Raw genomic sequence first — 19809 nt, forward strand, 5'->3', positions numbered from 1 at the left:
ACCCTAACCCTAATATAAAACCCTAACCCTAAACCTAATACAAAACTCTAACCCTAATACAAAACCCTAACCCTAATACAAAACCCTAACGTTAATACAAAACCCTAACGATAAAACAAAACCCTAACCCAATACAAACCCTAACCCTAATACAAAACCCTAACACTAACCCTAAAACAAAACTCTAACCCTTCGTAACCAAAACAAAACCCTACCCCTAACCCTAATACAAAACCCTAACGCTAATACAAAACTCTAACGCTAATACAAAACCCTAACCCTAATACAAAACCCTAACCCTAATACACAACCCTAACCCTAATACACAACCCTGACCCTAACACTAATGCAAAACCCTAACCCTAATACAAAAACCTAACCCTAACCCTATTACAAAACCCTAACCCTAATACACAACCCTAACCCTAATACAAAACCCTAACCCTATCGCTAATACAAAAACCTAACCCTAATACAAAACCCTAACCCTAATACAAAACCCTAATACAAAACCCTAACCCTATCGCTAATACAAAAAACCTAACACTAATACAAAACCCTAACCCTAATACAAAACCCTAACACAAAACCCTAACCCTAACCCTAATACAAAACCCTAACGATAAAACAAAACCCTAACCCAATACAAACCCTAACCCTAGTACAAAACCCTAACACTAACCCTAATACAAAACCCTAACACTAACCCTAAAACAAAACTCTAACCCTTCGTAACCAAAACAAAACCCTACCCCTAACCCTAATACAAAACCCTAACGCTAATACAAAACCATAACGCGAATACAAAACCCTAGCCCTATTACAAAACCCTAACCCTAATACAAAACCCTAACCCTAATACAAAACCCTAACCCTATTACAAAACCCTAACCCTAATACAAAACCCTACCCCTAACACTAATACAAAACCCTAACGCTAATACAAAACCCTAACCCTACTACAAAATCCTATCGCTAATACAAAAATCTAACCCTAATACAAAACCCTAACCCTAATACAAAACCCTAACCCTACTACAAAACCCTATCGCTAATACAAAACCCTAACCCTAATCCTAACCCTAATATAAAACACTAACCCTATTACAAAACCCTAACCCTACTATAAAACCCTATCGCTAATACAAAACCCTAACCCTAATCCTAACCCTAATACAAAACATTAACCATAACCCTAACCCTAATACAAAACCCTAACCCTAACCCTAATACAAAACCCTAACCCTAATACAAAACCCTAACCCTAATACAAAACCCTAACCCTACTATAAAACCCTATCGCTAATACAAAACCCTAACCCTAATCCTAACCCTAATACAAAACCCTAACCATAACCCTAACCCTAATACAAAACCCTAACCATAACCCTAACCCTAATACAAAACCCTAACCCTAATACAAAACCCTAACCCTAATACAAAACCCTAACCATAACCCTAACCCTAATACAAAACCCTAACCCTAACCCTAATACAAAACCCTAACCCTAACCCTAATACAAAACCCTAACCCTAACCCTAATACAAAACCCTAACCCTAACCCTAATACAAAACCCTAACGCTAATACAAAACCCTAACCCTACTACGTTTGCTGATGTATGTTAGATGCCACGTTTGCTGATGTATGTTAGATGCCACGTTTGCTGATGTATGTTAGATGCCACGTTTGCTGATGTATGTTAGATGCCACGTTTGCTGATGTATGTTAGAAGCCACGTTTGCTGATGTATGTTAGTAGCCACGTTTGCTGATGTATGTTAGAAGCCACGATTGCTGATGTATGTTAGATGCCACGTTTGCTGATGTATGTTAGATGCCACGTTTGCAGATGTATGTTAGATGCCACGTTTGCTGATGTATGTTAGAAGCCACGTTTGCTGATGTATGTTAGATGCCACGTTTGCTGATGTATGTTAGATGCCACGTTTGCTGATGTATGTTAGATGCCACGTTTGCTGCCATGTCTGGATTTCCTGCTGCTCTGTAACAGTTTAGGAGCAGAACATGGGAGAGTGTGCGGTGCACTATGGAGAGAATGCATCATCCATGGCCTGGCAATAAGCAGTTTCCATGGTAACGCATTAGGGCCTGTGCTACAAGTAAGATTACAATGGCACAAGCTATGGCATACTCAGTCTGGGCAGTAGTGAGCTGTTTCCATGGCAATTTGATCCCTTCTCTCTACTGTCAAGCTTGATTGGCTGCGGGACGTATCCATGGCAACCACTTATAGCTCAAGCTACGGCCTACAGGGACTTACCCAGGCCTTTGTATGAGTGAAGACAAGCTGTCAAAGCGGCAGCCTTGTTTTACATGATACTGGCCCCTTGACATTCACATCACGCCTGCTGCACCATGTGCTGCACCATGCCCAGACCCCACAATTCTCTAATGCAGAGAGGACGCAGGGGTGCTGCACCATGTGCTGCACCATGCCCAGACCCCACAATTCTCTAATGCAGAGAGGACGCAGGGGTGCTGAACCATGTGCTGCACCATGCCCAGACCCCACAATTCTCTAATGTAGAGAGGACGCAGGGGTGCTGCACCATGCCCAGACCCCACAATTCTCTAATGCAGAGAGGACGCAGGGGTGCTGCACCATGTGCTGCACCATGCCCAGACCCCACAATTCTCTAATGCAGAGAGGACGCAGGGGTGCTGAACCATGTGCTGCACCATGCCCAGACCCCACAATTCTCTAATGCAGAGAGGACGCAGGGGTGCTGCACCATGTGCTGCACGCCCAGACCCCACAATTCTCTAATGCAGAGAGGATGCAGGGGTGCTACACCATGTGCTGCACGCCCAGACCCCACAATTCTCTAATGCAGAGAGGACGCAGGGGTGCTGCACCATGTGCTGCACGCCCAGACCCCACAATTCTCTAATGCAGAGAGGACGCAGGGGTGCTGCACCATGTGCTGCACACCCAGACCCCACAATTCTCTAATGCAGAGAGGACGCAGGGGTGCTGCACCATGTGCTGCACCATGCCCAGACCCCACAATTCTCTAATGCAGAGAGGACGCAGGGGTGCTGCACCATGTGCTGCACCATGCCCAGACCCCACAATTCTCTAATGCAGAGAGGACGCAGGGGTGCTGCACCATGTGCTGCACCATGCCCAGACCCCACAATTCTCTAATGCAGAGAGGACGCAGGGGTGCTGCACCATGTGCTGCACCATGCCCAGACCCCACAATTCTCTAATGCAGAGAGGACGCAGGGGTGCTGCACCATGTGCTGCACGCCCAGACCCCACAATTCTCTAATGCAGAGAGGACGCAGGGGTGCTGCACCATGTGCTGCACCATGCCCAGACCCCACAATTCTCTAATGCAGAGAGGACGCAGGGGTGCTGCACCATGTGCTGCACGCCCAGACCCAACAATGCTCTAATGCAGAGAGGACGCAGGGGTGCTGCACCATGTGCTGCACCATGCCCAGACCCCACAATTCTCTAATGCAGAGAGGACGCAGGGGTGCTGCACCATGTGCTGCACGCCCAGACCCCACAATTCTCTAATGCAGAGAGGACGCAGGGGTGCTGCACCATGTGCTGCACGCCCAGACCCCACAATTCTCTAATGCAGAGAGGACGCAGGGGTGCTGCACCATGTGCTGCACACCCAGACCCCACAATTCTCTAATGCAGAGAGGACGCAGGGGTGCTGCACCATGTGCTGCACACCCAGACCCCACAATTCTCTAATGCAGAGAGGACGCAGGGGTGCTGCACCATGTGCTGCACACCCAGACCCCACAATTCTCTAATGCAGAGAGGACGCAGGGGTGCTGCACCATGTGCTGCACCACGCCCAGACCCCACAATTCTCTAATGCACAGAGGACGCAGGGGTGCTGCACCATGTGCTGCACGCCCAGACCCCACAATTCTCTAATGCAGAGAGGACGCAGGGGTGCTGCACCATGTGCTGCACCATGCCCAGACCCCACAATTCTCTAATGCAGAGAGGACGCAGAGGTGCTGCACCATGTGCTGCACCATGCCCAGACCCCACAATTCTCTAATGCAGAGAGTACGCAGGGGTGCTGCACCATGTGCTGCATGCCCAGACCCCACAATTCTCTAATGCAGAGAGGACGCAGGGGTGCTGCACCATGTGCTGCACCATGCCCAGACCCCACAATTCTCTAATGCAGAGAGGACGCAGGGGTGCTGCACCATGTGCTGCACCATGCCCAAACCCCACAATTCTCTAATGCAGAGAGGACGCAGGGGTGCTGCACCATGCCCAGACCCCACAATTCTCTAATGCAGAGAGGACGCAGGGGTGCTGCACCATGTGTTGCACGCCCAGACCCCACAATTCTCTAATGCAGAGAGGACGCAGGGGTGCTGCACCATGTGCTGCACACCCAGACACCACAATTCTCTAATGCAGAGAGGACGCAGGGGTGCTGCACCATGTGCTGCACACCCAGACCCCACAATTTTCTAATGCAGATAGGACGCAGGGGTGCTGCACCATGTGCTGCACGCCCAGACCCCACAATTCTCTAATGCAGAGAGGACGCAGGGGTGCTGCACCATGTGCTGCACACCCAGACACCACAATTCTCTAATGCAGAGAGGACGCAGGGGTGCTGCACCATGTGCTGCACACCCAGACCCCACAATTTTCTAATGCAGATAGGACGCAGGGGTGCTGCACCATGTGCTGCACGCCCAGACCCCACAATTCTCTAATGCAGAGAGGACGCAGGGGTGCTGCACCATGTGCTGCATCATGCCCAGACCCCACAATTCTCTAATGCAGAGAGGACGCAGGGGTGCTGCACCATGTGTTGCACCACGCCCAGACCCCACAATTCTCTAATGCACAGAGGACGCAGGGGTGCTGCACCATGTGCTGCACGCCCAGACCCCACAATTCTCTAATGCACAGAGGACGCAGGGGTGCTGCACCATGTGCTGCACGCCCAGACCCCACAATTCTCTAATGCAGAGAGGACGCAGGGGTGCTGCACCATGTGCTGCACCACGCCCAGACCCCACAATTCTCTAATGCACAGAGGACGCAGGGGTGCTGCACCATGTGCTGCACGCCCAGACCCCACAATTCTCTAATGCAGAGAGGACGCAGGGGTGCTGCACCATGTGCTGCACCACGCCCAGACCCCACAATTCTCTAATGCACAGAGGACGCAGGGGTGCTGCACCATGTGCTGCACCATGCCCAGACCCCACAATTCTCTAATGCACAGAGGACGCAGGGGCAGAAGGAGAGGTAACATCCGTTCTGCGTCTCCCTACAGCACCGCCTGCATCCTGCGTGACTGCCCTGTCTACATCATTTATTATTACCTGTAGGTATAGGGTCCAATACCATTTCCCTAATGATCCAGGCCCCAGACCGGAGTGCGCTTCCTCAGCGCTGAATATACGATGACATAACCGGAATAGAAGCATTTTATTACCGTCACTGACCTGGATAAAAATCCTTGGATTTGGAGAGTTTGATAGTTGCGCCCGTCTCCCGCTGTAGCTGGACAATGGTCTGACCGCCTTTCCCGATAATAGAACCCGCGGCATAACTGGGTATTAGCACCTTCAGGAAGAGCTCGCCGTCTTCTGCTGGAAGGGACACAACGTAATCACATAACTATAATAACAGTGAGGCGGGGGACATGGAGCATTCCACGTGCAGAAAGATAAGAAAGTGACACCTGAAGCAGTTGCAGTTTGTGACACATTTGTATAGAAGTTTCCCTATTTCTGCTGCTTGTGGCCCATTAATAACACAAGTACAGCCCTGTGACTACCCTGACTGCTTCCTTTCCTCCATGTACAGGCGGCGGGGTGCAGACATCTGGGGGCTTCATACATACAGGGGTCACTGTTTAGCACAATGCTAATGATCCAAAAGAGAAACTCAGCAAATGGACCCGTACAAATGACTGCTCACTTTGCTGTGCAAATGCCGACACAGTGTTTGGTGCTCAGTAAAGTACAATGGGATCTGGGGAGGCACGTGGCTAAGGGGTGGAGGTGTGGGGACCTTGGCTGACAGGAAGCTGGTGACACGGGAAAGGATGAAGACGGAATGTCGCCGGGGCATATAAATGCTATTACCTTTCCTGATACCTTTTTTGATGCATTTCTTAAACCTCGGAAATTCTCAGTGGTGTTATGAAGCGATGCTGCAGCAGATTGTGCAGCTAAGATGCAGAGCCGTAACTAGACTTCGTGTAGCCCTGTGCCAGAAAGAGAATTGGCGCCCCCCCCCCCCCCCCCTCCAGAAGGAAGAGGCATGACAAAACTGACCCCAGAGAAAGCCCGTGCTATGATGCCCCTTCCCACAATGTGTTATGGACACCGCTTCTCTTTATACCATACCTCCCAACTGTCCCCATTTTGGCGGGACAGTCCTGTTTTTTACGGTCTATGCCTCTGTCCGACCCGCGGGTCGCAGTGTCCCGCGAGTGGGTGGGGGGGCAGTTGGGAGATCCCCCCTGCCACTTGCTGCTCTGAGCATGCGCACAGCGTCTATTCACGGCAGAGAGGGACAGGGGGCACGACCAGCAGCTCTCTGAGCGCTGTTCAGGCCCCCATAATGACGAAAACGGGGGCGTGGATTTCGATCGCAGCACTTGCCGTGATGCCACGCCCCCTTTACGATAGGCCACGCCCCCTTTCCAAAAGTGTCCCTCCTTGCTGCGCTCCAATGTTGGGAGGTATGTTATACTACAGATGTGCGGCGGGCACCTTTCATGTTTCGTGTTCTGGTTTTAGATCTGGATGATTTTTTTTGGGGGGGTAATTTTGATCCTATGGTATTATTAACCTCAATAACATTCACTTCCACACGTGTACAGTACAGATGTGCGGCGGGCACCTTTCGTGTTTTGGTTTTGGTTTTGGATCTGGATGATTTTTGATAAAAAAAAGTTAAAATCACAGAATTTGGGGGTAATTTTGCTCCTACGGTATTATTAACTTCAAAAACAATTATTTCCACTAATTTCCAGTCTATTCTGAACACCTCACAATATTGTTTGTAGGCCAAAAGGTTGCACCGAGGTCGCTGGATGGCTAAGCTAAGCGACACAAGTGTGCGGCACAACCACCTGGCCCATCTAGGAGTGGCACTGCAGTCCCACTGCACCAATGGCGGATACCGGACGCACGTCTAACACCAGCATTGTTGATATGGTCTCAGTAATCCCGTTGCAACAGGGTATATATATACGGCAGTATCACTGGAATTATATGGCAGTACCACTGGCAGAGGCGTAACTAGCATGGGGCGAGCAGGGCACGTGCCCTGGGCATCGTGGCAGCCCCAGCAGAGGGGGGCGCCACCGGCACCTGCACTGCCCGCTCGCCCCATGCGAAAGGGTTCCTGCGTCGCCGGCACTACCCGCGGCGTTCTCCTTGTCATCCCCGGCTGCTGCGCCTGTACCACTGTACAGGCAGCGGCAGTTAGAAACCTCCCTCTACTCCCCCCCTGCAGCATCATATCGCGTGCGCGCGTGGTTATAAGCGAGGACAGGGAGGAGAGAGCACTGCGAGCTGATATGATATACTCTGCTTGCTATTATAGCATCACTTTCTTCTCCTAAGCTTTTCCCCAGCTGGTGTAAGATGTGCAGAGCTGGGGCAGGTGGCAGAGGCACCTCTGTTATTCCCCAGCTGGTGTAAGATGTGCAGAGCTGGGGCAGGTGGCAGAGGCACCTCTGTTATTCCCCAGCTGGTGTAAGATGTGCAGAGCTGGGGCAGGTGGCAGAGGCACCCCTGTTATTCCCTAGCTGGTGTAAGATGTGCAGAGCTGGGGCAGGTGGCAGAGGCACCTCTGTTATTCCCCAGCTGGTGTAAGATGTGCAGAGCTGGGGCAGGTGGCAGAGGCACCTCTGTTATTGCTGCACCAGGGAACGATAGAAAGTTAGGAGGAGGCTCCAATTTATCTTTGACAATAAAGTGAATGTTGTGATATCGCCCTGGGAGTAAAGGATAGGGGTGACGTCATTGTGTCTGACTATGGGAAAAACGGAATTATGTGCGGCGGCCTCGGAGGTGCAGGTGAGCAGGTCGCAGCAGTTTACTGTCGGGAGAGGGGGGGGGGGGGTACGGGACAGTGTGAGTGCGTGTGTGTTAATTGTGTGTGTGTGTGTGTGTGTGTGTGTGTGTGTGTGTGTGTGTGTGTGTAACAGTGTGAGTCCGTGTCAATTTTTGCAGTCCAGTGTGTGTGGGGGAGGGGAAAGTATGAGAATGTGTGTGTAGTCTGAGTGGGTGTGTGGGTTTGGGGGTGGCCAGTCTGTGTGTGTGTAATATACAGACTGTGTGTGTGTGTGTGTGTGTGTGTGTGTGTGTGTGTGTGTGTGTGTGTGTGTGTGTGTAAGTAAGGGGGTGGGGCAGTCTGTGTGTGTGTTTGATATTGACTTTACACCTATAGGGCGGGATGTACTAATGCTTACCGCCACGGTAAGCATTAGTACCATTTACCACAGAGGCCATTTACCGTAGAGGGATATGTATTAAACCACGGGCACTGAGATGCCCTTCTCACTCACCATCCAGCTGGGTGGGCGAGCCGGGCGGGTATAAAGTCAGCAGCAGGGGCAGCATGCCGGATATCAGCAGCCGAGGGTAAGGCACGTGCGGAGCGATGCGGAGCCCAAAGCCGGAGATCGGCAGCATGTTGACCGGCAACAAGCGGCTTCTGCTTTCGCGTTGAACATGCTGCCGATCTCCGGCTTTGGGCTACGCAGGGTTCGGGGGATGGGTGTCCTCTGCCGGCGTACTGCAGCACCGGGGGGTGCGGGCTCCGGAGGCTCTCAGCACTGTTGAATATCCAGCTGCCTGAAGTATGTACAGCCCGCACCCTCGGCTGCTGATATCCGGCATGCTGCTGCTGCTGCTGGCTGTCCCCCCGCCCGGCTCGGCCACACAGCTGTACGGTGAGGGCATCTCAGTTCCTGAGGTTTAATACATATGCCTCAGTAAATGGCCTCTGCGGTAAACGGTACTAATGCTTACCGTTGCAGTAACAGCGGGGAGGACGGCGCACATCGGGATCCTGCAGCAGGAGAGAAGAACCCCCTTCGGAGCGCAGCAGACCACACTGAAAAGGGTGCATTCCCGGTGCGGTGCTCTGCATCCCGGGTGGCGCCGAAGACTTGGAGTGTCGGAGGTGGCAGAAGCGCAGCAGCTTGGGGTGAGAAACCGCTGCAACCCTCCCGCTGCTAAACTCTGCAATTAGTCTATTAAGGGGGAGCCCTCACCACAGTGCCCCACAGGCCTTGTTAATTAAGGGGGTAGGATCCCCTCACTCTATAATGTGAGTTTTTCTCATACCGTGTGCTATAATGTGAATTTCGGCTCATACCGTGTGCTATAATGTGAAATTCGGCTCATACCGTGTGCTGTAATGTGAATTTTGGCTCATACCGTGTGCTATAATGTGAATTTCGGCTCATACCGTGTGCTATAGTGTGAATTTTGGCTCATACTGTGTGGTATAATGTGAATTTTGGCTCATACTGTGTGGTATAATGTGAATTTTGGCTCATACCGTGTGCTATAATGTGAATTTCGGCTCATACCGTGTGATATAATGTGAATTTTGGCTCATACTATATGGTATAATGTGAATTTTGGCTCATACTGTGTGGTATAATGTGAATTTTGGCTCATACCGTGTGCTGTAATGTGAATTTTGGCTCATACCGTGTGCTATAATGTGAATTTCGGCTCATACCGTGTGATATAATGTGAATTTTGGCTCATACTGTGTGGTATAATGTGAATTTTGGCTCATACTGTGTGGTATAATGTGAATTTTGGCTCATACCGTGTGCTGTAATGTGAATTTTGGCTCATACCGTGTGCTATAATGTGAATTTCGGCTCATACCGTGTGATATAATGTGAATTTTGGCTCATACTGTGTGGTATAATGTGAATTTTGGCTCATACTGTGTGGTATAATGTGAATTTTGGCTCATACTGTGTGGTATAATGTGAATTTTGGCTCATACCGTGTGCTATAATGTGAATTTTGGCTCATACCGTATGCTGTAATGTGAATTTCGGCTCATACCGTGTGCTATAATGTGAATTTCGGCTCATACCGTGTGCTGTAATGTGAATTTTGGCTCATACCGTGTGCTATAATGTGAATTTCGGCTCATACCGTGTGCTATAATGTGAATTTTGGCTCATACCGTGTGCTATAATGTGAATTTCGGCTCATACTGTGTGCTGTAATGTGAATTTTGGCTCATACCGTGTGCTATAATGTGAATTTCGGCTCATACTGTGTGCTGTAATGTGAATTTTGGCTCATACCGTGTGCTATAATGTGAATTTCGGCTCATACCGTGTGCTATAATGTGAATTTTGGCTCATACCGTGTGCTATAATGTGAATTTCGGCTTATACCGTGTGCTATAATGTGAATTTTGGCTCATACCGTGTGCTATAATGTGAATTTTGGCTCATACCGTGTGCTATAATGTGAATTTCGGCTCATACCGTGTGCTATAATGTGTATTTTGGCTCATACCGTGTGCTATAATGTGAATTTCGGCTCATACCGTGTGCTATAATGTGTATTTTGGCTCATACCGTGTGCTATAATGTGTATTTTGGCTCATACCGTGTGCTATAATGTGAATTTCGGCTCATACCGTGTGCTATAATGTGTATTTTGGCTCATACCGTGTGCTATAATGTGAATTTCGGCTCATACCGTGTGCTATAATGTGTATTTTGGCTCATACCGTGTGCTATAATGTGAATTTCGGCTCATACCGTGTGCTATAATGTGAATTTCGGCTCATACCGTGTGCTATAATGTGTATTTTGGCTCATACCGTGTGCTATAATGTGAATTTCGGCTCATACCGTGTGCTATAATGTGAATTTCGGCTTATACCGTGTGCCATAATGTTAAAGGTGCACCAGTACTAGATAGTATAAGGGGTCCTACTACACTGAAGGACACGCCCCTTTTGAGTGACCACGCCCCCTTTTCCGGAGCGCGCGCATAATTGCTATCTACACTTTTTCATTCCCCCTTCAAAAATTCCACTTCGACCACTGCACCTATATCTATACATACACACCCTGACATCTTTATATACAGTGACACCGGTGGTGTGTGCACATACTTTCCTTTTGTTGTTGTTGTTTTGTTTTGTTTTTTGTGGGGGGGAGGGCACCATTATTGATCTTGCCCTGGGCTCCAAAAACCCTAGTTACGCCTCTGACCACTGGACATAAGGCAGTATCACTGGAATTATACGCCAGTACCACTGGACATATATGGCAGTACCACTGAACTGGATTTATATGCCAGTACCACCAGTGGCATAACTAGAAATTTTTCTCCCCCAAACCAAAAAATTCTTCGGCGAACACCCCCATCCCCCATCCCCCATAATTGGCACTATTAAAGGGACAAACATGCGCGCGCGCCACAAAAAAGGCGTGGCTTCGTTGGAATGGGCGTGGCTTCGCATAAAGTGGCATGGCATTGCAGGAAAAGACTTCCTTATACCCCAGTTTTGCAACCTGCACGCCCAGACGTTAGCCACCACAGGAAAGAAAAATAATCCTGATTCATGCCCCTTACATTATTTGCCATTTTTCCTCCTTATAGTAATGCCCAGTATACATTATGCCACATACTGCAATGGCCCTTATACATTATGCCACACACAATAATGCCCCCGACACATTATGCCACACACCGTAATGCCTGTGACACATTATGCCACACACAATAATGCCCCCTACACATTATGCCACACACCGTAATGCCCCCGACACATTATGCCACACACCGTAATGCCTGTGACACATTATGACAGGAATCGCTGTTGCCAGGGGTTTCATGCACTGGGTGTCACGCTCGTTACCAGGTGTTTCATGCACTGGGTGTCATGCTCGTTGCCAGGGGTTTCATGCACTGGGTGTCATGCTCGTTGCTAGGGGGTAGTGCTTGTTGCTAGGGCTGTGCTCCCAGTGCCACATATGTCCCCAGTGCCAGATATTTCCCCACAGTGCCAGGTACTCACATGCCCCCAGTGCCAAATATAGCCCCCCCCCATGTGCCAGGTACACATATACCCCCCAGTGCCACATATGCCCTCAGTGCTAGATATTTCCCCACAGTGCCAGGTACTCACATGCCCCCAGTGCCAAATATAGCCCCCCCCCATGTGCCAGGTACACATATACCCCCCAGTGCCACATATGCCCTCAGTGCCAGATATTTCCCCACAGTGCCAGGTACTCACATGCCCCCAGTGCAGAATATAGCCCCCCCCCCCATGTGCCAGGTACACACATACCCCCCAGTGCCACATATGCCCTCAGTGCCAGATATTCCCCCACAGTGCCAGGTACTCACATGCCCCCAGTGCAGAATATAGCCCCCCCCCATGTGCCAGGTACACACATACCCCCCAGTGCCACATATGCCCTCAGTGCCAGATATTCCCCCACAGTGCCAGGTACTCAAGTGCCCCCAGTGCCAAATATAGCCCCCCCCCATGTGCCAGGTACACATACACCCCCCCAGTGCCATATATGCCCCCTCAGTGCCACATATGCCCCCCTCCCCCTGTGCCACATATGCTCCCCCAGTACCCCCCTCCTTCCCCCGTGCTCCCCCGCTGTTTTGTGTTGCAGGGACACGGAGGGCACAGCGCGTGCCTCTCCTGTGTCCCTCCTGGGTCTCCGGCGGGTCAGTTAAAGGAAGTGCCGGTTCGTGAGCCAATCAGAGCTCACGAACGGCACTTCATTTATTAGACCCGCCGGAGACGCAGGCGGGACACAGGAGAGGCGCGCGCTGTGCCCTCCGTGTCCCTCCAACACAGCAGCGGAGGGAAGGAGGAGACCGTAGATTGACATGCGGACACTCGTCCGCATGTCAATCTGCGCTAAATCAGTGGCGGCGCCCCCGCAGCCCCTCGCCCCCAAGCCACCGCGAGGGCTGCGGGGGTAGTAGTTACGCCACTGAGTACCATTGGATTTATACGGCTGGATCACTGGAATTATACGGCAGTATCACTGGAATTATACGGCAGGATCACTGGATTTATACGCCAGTACCACAGGAACTATACGGCAGGATCACTGGAATTATAAGGCAGGATCACTGGATTTATACGCCAGTGCCACTGGAAATATACAGCAGGATCACTGGAATTATACGGCAGGATCACTGGAATTATACGGCACTACCACTGGACTTATATGGCAGTACCACTGGACATATACGGCAGTATCATTGAACTGGACTTATACGCCAGTACCACTGGAATTATACGGCAGTATCACTGGACTTATACGCCAGTACCACTGGATTTATACGGCAGGATCACTGGAATTATACGGCAGTATCACTGGAATTATACGGCAGTACCACTGGATTTATACGGCAGAACCACTGGACATATATGGCAGTATAACTGGACTGGATTTATACGCCAGTACCGCTGGAATTATATGGCAGTACTACTGGAATTATACGGTAGTATCACTGGATTTATATGTCAGTACCACTGGAATTATACGGCAGTACTGCTGGAATTATACGGCACTACCACTGGATTTATATGGCAGTACCACTGGACATATACGGCAGTATCATTGAACTGGACTTATACGCCAGTACCACTGGAATTATACGGCAGTATCACTGGACTTATACGCCAGTACCACTGGAATTATACGGCAGGATCACTGGAATTATACGGCAGTATCACTGGATTTATACGGCAGTGCCACTGGACATTTATGGCAGTATAACTGGACTGGATTTATACGCCAGTACCGCTGGAATTATATGGCAGTACCACTGGAATTATACGGCAGTATCACTGGATTTATACGTTAGTACCACTGGAATTATACGGCAGTACCGCTGGAATTATACGGCAGTATCACTGGAATAATACGGCAGTACCACTGGACATATACAGCAGTATCACTGGACGTTTAAATCAAAAGTTACACATAGTCATCTAAACAAGAGAGAAACAATACAGACCACATTATCAGGGATCAACCTGAGCAAAGGCTTTTTCTACTGTAATTCCTGTCAATACTGCAAATCAAACCACGTCTCCACGAAAGGCGTTTGTAGTTTTCAATCAAATAGAACACAAGAGGTATTTGAGATTCAAGAACATATATCATGCCAAACAAAGGGGGTTATTTATTTGATTGAATGCCCCTGTCATCTGCAGTACATAGGGAGAACAGTGAGACCCCTAAAAACGAGGATATCGGAGCATATAAGAAATATAAAGAAGGGTTTAGAAACCCATAGCCTTTCTAATCACTTCAGAGAGAAACATGGACAGAACCCAGAAGGGATGAAATTTATAGGTATCAAAATGGTAAAACAGAACTGGCGAGGGGGGGATTTCATAAAGAAAATAAACAAAGAAGAGTTAAAGTGGATGTTCACATTAAAAATCCTAAAACCCCATGGACTGAATCTAGACAATGAGGTAAGAGCAGTGATTACAGGAAAATAAATAAATAATAGATGGCCAAATATTAGGTGAGATGAGTGACCTAAAATAGCCTCTCTAAAAGTGACCCATTTATTTTTGAGTAGTGACAGGAAAGAAAGACAGTGTGGGTATACATATATATATATATATATATATATATAGAAGTATGGACATGTTGATACGTATATATATATATATATATATATATATATATATACCATTATATCATTATTATTATTATTATACCATCATTATTATTAGTAGTATTTTTTTCAGTTTCACTAATTATTCCTATATCAACTTTAATTACAACATTATCTTCCATTATATACTTATTATTTTTATTTTCACTTTTATTTTTATTTTTATTTTTACTTTTATTTTTATTTTTATTCTTATTTTTATTTTATTTTATTTTATTTCATTTTATGAAAGGTTTGAGAGCTAACTGTGTCCCATTGTGAGGAATACTCTATCAATTTATTCTCCCCATCCCCAATGCATCATGGACTAATTAGCATATGCCCCTCCTTCCTTATGGGCATAAATAGCCCACATCTAAAATGGTAGACAAGGACTCCCTGACGAAGGCCAACACTGGCCGATACGCGTTGGAGCATCATCAAAGCAGTCACAGTAAACCAAGGACACTCATATCAGAGCCGCACACTAAAGAGTAAGAGGAGGAGGAAAGCAAGTGGAGAGAGCTGCTAATCATCGAGACCTCACTGCGGTCCCGTGATCGGGACAACCCGGAAGTGAGGGAGGACGCCGGACGCAGCTGAAGCAGAGACATCGGAGGAGACCGCGAGCGGAGGGAAAGGAGACAGAGCAGCAGCGATCAGGTAAGGGACTCTGTAGGAGAGGAAAAGGCAAAGCGGATAGCCCTATAGGGCTAGAAGCAGTGTCCTTCTCTCTCTCCAAGACAAGCAACCGATCCCCTGTCGTCTAGAGAACCGCGGTGCGCTCACCAGAGCGACATCGGGGTAGATCAGGACATAAAGGGGACACGGTTTGTCCGGAGTCCTCATTTCCTTGAGCACTAGCTCTGTCCCAGTCCCCGCACCGCAAGTGGTCACTCAGGGGTACCCCACGCCTTACCTACTGGACTTTATCATTATCAAAAAGACATTTTACTCATCAGCATTATTATTATTATTTTTATTTTTATTGGCTCTGGAATATCCACATTCAAATCAAGGACATTATTCCACTACTTAGGTGGGACGCCACCTCTAGAAGTGGAGCACCAGCACACCCACCTGAGGGTGTTCCTATATACTTAAAGGTCACTGCCATACCCAAAGCACCAGCATTACTCTTGCCCATTCCCTTCCCAACCCCCTGTGGGAGTGCGGGCGCGTCCCACTCCGCCCCCCACCACTGGTCCGGAACCTCCTTCCCCCGCTGCCGCCCGCCGCAGCAGCGGGCGCGCCCACGTGTTGTGGCGCGCCATCACTGGGCGACGCGGCGGGCCAATGAGGACCTGCCGCGTCACCCATCCCAGAGAGCCGCGCGGCAGGGGTTTTAAACGCCCGCACGCGGCAGGAAGAGGAGGTGTGTTCGGACGGCGGGTGAACGGAGGACGTCGGCGCGGTGAGCGGAGGCGGCCCAGCGGAGGATTTGGAGTCGGAGGTCCGGACGTCGGTGAGCAGGTAAGCCCTCAGTGAGGCCCTTTTCTCCCGCAGGTACCGTCCCCGGGTCTGCTCCCACCGCACCACCAACGCCGGCGTTAGGCCGAGGCCCCCCCACATTGCCCTTGCAGTCAGGCAGGCTACGGCCTGAGCCACATTGGGCGCTAGGCCCCCCCACATTGCCCTTGCAGTCAGGCAGGCTACGGCCTGAGCCACATTGGGCGCTAGGCCCCCCGCATTGCCCCCGCAGTTAGGCAGGTTACGGCCTGAGCCACATTGGGCGCTAGGCCCCCCCACATTGCCCTTGCAGTCAGGCAGGCTACGGCCTGAGCCACATTGGGCGCTAGGCCCCCACATTGCCCCCACAGTCAGGCAGGCTACGGCCTGAGCAGCAGCGGACGCTAGGCCCCATTACTACCCTGGGTGTGCCGCACCAGTGGTAGTACACTGTTTACCATTACAGCATCGTGTTTGTTACCATTGTACACTGTTCATATTTCCATACCCTGTCCGCACCGCCTTGCGTACGCGCTAGCATCGAGCGCCGTCGTATACTAGTTACGGGGCGGGGTGTACTACCCGTGACTGTGCACGGGCACTCCACCGGTAGGTCCCTCGGAAAGGTAAGGTGCCGTTTGTTGTTGTTGCTGTCGTTGTTGTTGCTGTTGTTGTTGTGTTTTGAAGTTCGTCCCAGGTGCCGAGACCGAAGACATCGGGCCAGCAAGGGGACCAACATATACCCGGTGAGGACAGCTTGCTCGAGTCCGTTTTGTGTACCGTACGTGACCCCTCCCACCCCCCCCCCTGGTTTCGTAGGGCGTTTCCGTCCGGGTTGCACCCACCGTGCTTCGCACGCGGGTGTAACCAGTCTGAGGCCACAAGTGCCGATGATGACCATCTCTTAGCTCAGCGAGCGCCTGCCCGATTGTTTCTCCCCCCCCCCCCCCCCCTTTTTCCCAGTGCCCTTTTGGGGCCTTAGCGCAGTTGCCTTTCTCTTTCAGACGGACAGACGAAAGGGCCACCGACTGGGACGAGGGATCCGGGATCATCACTGACCCGAAGGTAAGAGTTAGCAGCGGGCGCGGAGTGAGTACGGCACTCGCGAGTGCCGACAGCGTTGCGCCAGAAGGCCCGCCGGGTCTCTTACACCCCTCCCCTCTCCCCTCTGCATACAGCAGAAGTTGTCACTGCAGATAATAAACACACATTTTTTCTTACTAGTTACTGTGTTATTGGTATTGTTTATTTTCAGCACCACAGTAGGAAACATCACCTATTCAGAGTGCATTTATTATCACTGCAGAAAATAAATACACATATTTTCTTATTAGTTATTGTATATTGGTATTGTTTATTTACGGTCAGCACCACAACTGACCATACATTTGTAACGGGCGCACTTGTGAAATTTCTTATATCACTGGATTTATATGCCAGTACCGCTGGAATTATACGCCAGTACCACTGAAATTATACGGCAGTATCACTGGATTTATATGCCAGTACCACTGAAATTATACGGCAGTATCACTGGAATTATATGGCAGTACCACTGGACATATATGGCAGTATCACTGGACTGGATTTATACGCCAGTACCGCTAGAATTATACACAAGTACCACTGGAATTATACAGAGGTATCACTGGAATTATACAGCAGTACCACTGGAATTAAACAGAGGTATCACTGGACTTATACGGCAGGATCACTGGATTTATACAGCAGTATCACTGGAATTATATGGCAGTGCCACTGGATTTATACGGCAGTACCACTGGACATATACGGCAGTATCAGTGGACTGGATTTATACGCCAGTACCGCTGGAATTTTACGGCAGTACCACTGGAATTATACGGCAGTATCACTGGATTTATACGCCAGTACCACTGGAATTATACGTCAGGATCACTAGAATTATAAGGCAGTATCACTGGAATTATACGGCAGGATCACTGGAATTATACGGCAGTATCACTGGAATTATATAGCAGTACCACTGGATTTATACGGCAGTGCCACTGGACATATACGGCAGTACCACTGGACTGGATTTATGCGCCGGTACCGCTGGAATTATACGGCAGTACCACTGCAATTATACGGCAGTATCACTGGATTTATACGCCAGTACCACTGGAATTATACGTCAGGATCACTGGAATTATACGGCAGTATCACTGGACATATATGGCAGTATCACTGGACTGGATTTATACGCCAGTACCGCTAGAATTATACACAAGTACCACTGGAATTATACAGAGGTATCACTGGAATTATACAGCAGTACCACTGGAATTAAACAGAGGTATCACTGGACTTATACGGCAGGATCACTGGATTTATACAGCAGTATCACTGGAATTATATGGCAGTGCCACTGGATTTATACGGCAGTACCACTGGACATATACGGCAGTATCAGTGGACTGGATTTATACGCCAGTACCGCTGGAATTTTACGGCAGTACCACTGGATTTATACGGCAGTATCACTGGATTTATACGCCAGTACCACTGGAATTATACGTCAGGATCACTAGAATTATAAGGCAGTATCACTGGAATTATACGGCAGGATCACTGGAATTATACGGCAGGATCACTGGAATTATACGGCAGTATCACTGGAATTATATAGCAGTACCACTGGATTTATACGGCAGTGCCACTGGACATATACGGCAGTACCACTGGACTGGATTTATGCGCCGGTACCGCTGGAATTATACGGCAGTATCACTGCAATTATACGGCAGTATCACTGGATTTATACGCCAGTACCACTGGAATTATACGTCAGGATCACTGGAATTATACGGCAGTATCACTGCAATTATACGGCAGTATCACTGGATTTATACGCCAGTACCACTGGAATTATACGTCAGGATCACTGGGTTTATACGGCAGTACCACTGGACATATATGGCATTATCACTGGACTGGATTTATACGCCAGTACTGCTGGAATTATACGGCAGTACCTCTGGAATGATACAATAGTATCACTGGATTTATAAGGCAGTACCCCTGGACATATACGGCAGTATCACTGGACATATACGGCAGTATCACTGAACTGGATTTATACACCAGTACCGCCGGAATTCTACGCAAGTACTACTGGAATTATACGGCAGGATCACTGGATTTATACGGCAGTACCGCTGGAATTATAAGGCAGTACCACTGGACTTATATGACAGTACCACTGGACATATGCAGCAGTATCACTGGACTGGATTTATACGCCAGTACCACTGGAATTATACGGCAGTATCACTGAAATTATACGGCAGTACCACTGGACATATACGGCAGTATCACTGTACTGGATTTATACGCCAGTTCCGCTGGACATATACGGCAGTATCACTGAACTGGATTTATACACCAGTACCGCCGGAATTCTACGCAAGTACTACTGGAATTATACGGCAGGATCACTGGATTTATACGGCAGTACTGCTGGAATTATAAGGCAGTACCACTGGAGTTATATGACAGTACCACTGGACATATGCAGCAGTATCACTGGACTGGATTTATACGCCAGTACCACTGGAATTATACGGCAGGATCACTGGAATTATACGGCAGTATCACTGAAATTATACGGCAGTACCACTGGACTTATACGACAGTA

The 19809-nt window shown here is 49.1% G+C and overlaps 1 protein-coding gene across 2 annotated transcripts in view; it reads right to left on the reverse strand.

The window, feature by feature from the left end:
* Positions 1–19809, reverse strand: part of LOC134949697 (RNA-binding protein Nova-2-like) — a 129208-nt gene that overhangs the window by 40354 nt on the left and 69045 nt on the right. Inside the window, exon 2 of one of the 2 annotated variants that reach the window (XM_063938454.1) lies at positions 5478–5621. In XM_063938454.1, coding sequence (XP_063794524.1) covers positions 5478–5621 — 144 coding nt within the window. Of the gene's footprint in view, positions 1–5477; positions 5625–19809 lie in introns of both variants that reach the window. The other variant, XM_063938453.1, reaches the window with a different exon arrangement.

The sequence above is a fragment of the Pseudophryne corroboree genome, chromosome 8 (assembly GCF_028390025.1).
Source record: "Pseudophryne corroboree isolate aPseCor3 chromosome 8, aPseCor3.hap2, whole genome shotgun sequence".
Classification (NCBI taxonomy): Eukaryota; Metazoa; Chordata; class Amphibia; order Anura; family Myobatrachidae; genus Pseudophryne; species Pseudophryne corroboree.